The 339-nt window shown below is 52.5% G+C and overlaps 1 protein-coding gene across 1 annotated transcript in view; it reads left to right on the top strand.

Moving 5' to 3' along the window:
* Window positions 1-339, top strand: part of LOC119588629 — a gene marked incomplete at its 5' end in the record, with an annotated part of 218,878 nt that overhangs the window by 84,341 nt on the left and 134,198 nt on the right. Inside the window, 1 exon segment of the mRNA XM_037937267.1 lies at window positions 58-266. Coding sequence (XP_037793195.1) covers window positions 58-266 — 209 coding nt within the window.

The raw sequence follows: 339 nt of genomic DNA, 5'->3' as shown, positions 1-339 counted from the left end.
TATTCGTCATAACCTCTCTACCGTATCACCACCCGCCTCTCTCTCCTCCCCCATCAGCAGTGACGTGCGATCTCCTGAAGGGCGTGGAGGTCCCCCTGTACGCCGTTGCAGGGGGCCGTGTCAACGTCAGCTGCATGTTCGACCTTGGCTCCACCGGCCTCTACTCTCTCAAGTGGTACCACAATGACACCGAGTTCTACCGCTTCGTGCCCACTGAGACCCATAGATCCGTGGATATTAAGCCTACGATAAAGTTCCAAGTTCATGTGAGTATGAGGTGTTCTTTTTATCGTCTTGTGCTCTACTGAGGTTATCTTTAGTGGTACTGTTGACAGAAGC

Source organism: Penaeus monodon, chromosome 24 (genome assembly GCF_015228065.2).
Source record: "Penaeus monodon isolate SGIC_2016 chromosome 24, NSTDA_Pmon_1, whole genome shotgun sequence".
Taxonomy (NCBI): Eukaryota; Metazoa; Arthropoda; class Malacostraca; order Decapoda; family Penaeidae; genus Penaeus; species Penaeus monodon.
The sequence above is the reverse complement of the archived record's forward strand: the minus strand, read 5'-3'. Positions and strand labels throughout refer to the sequence as shown.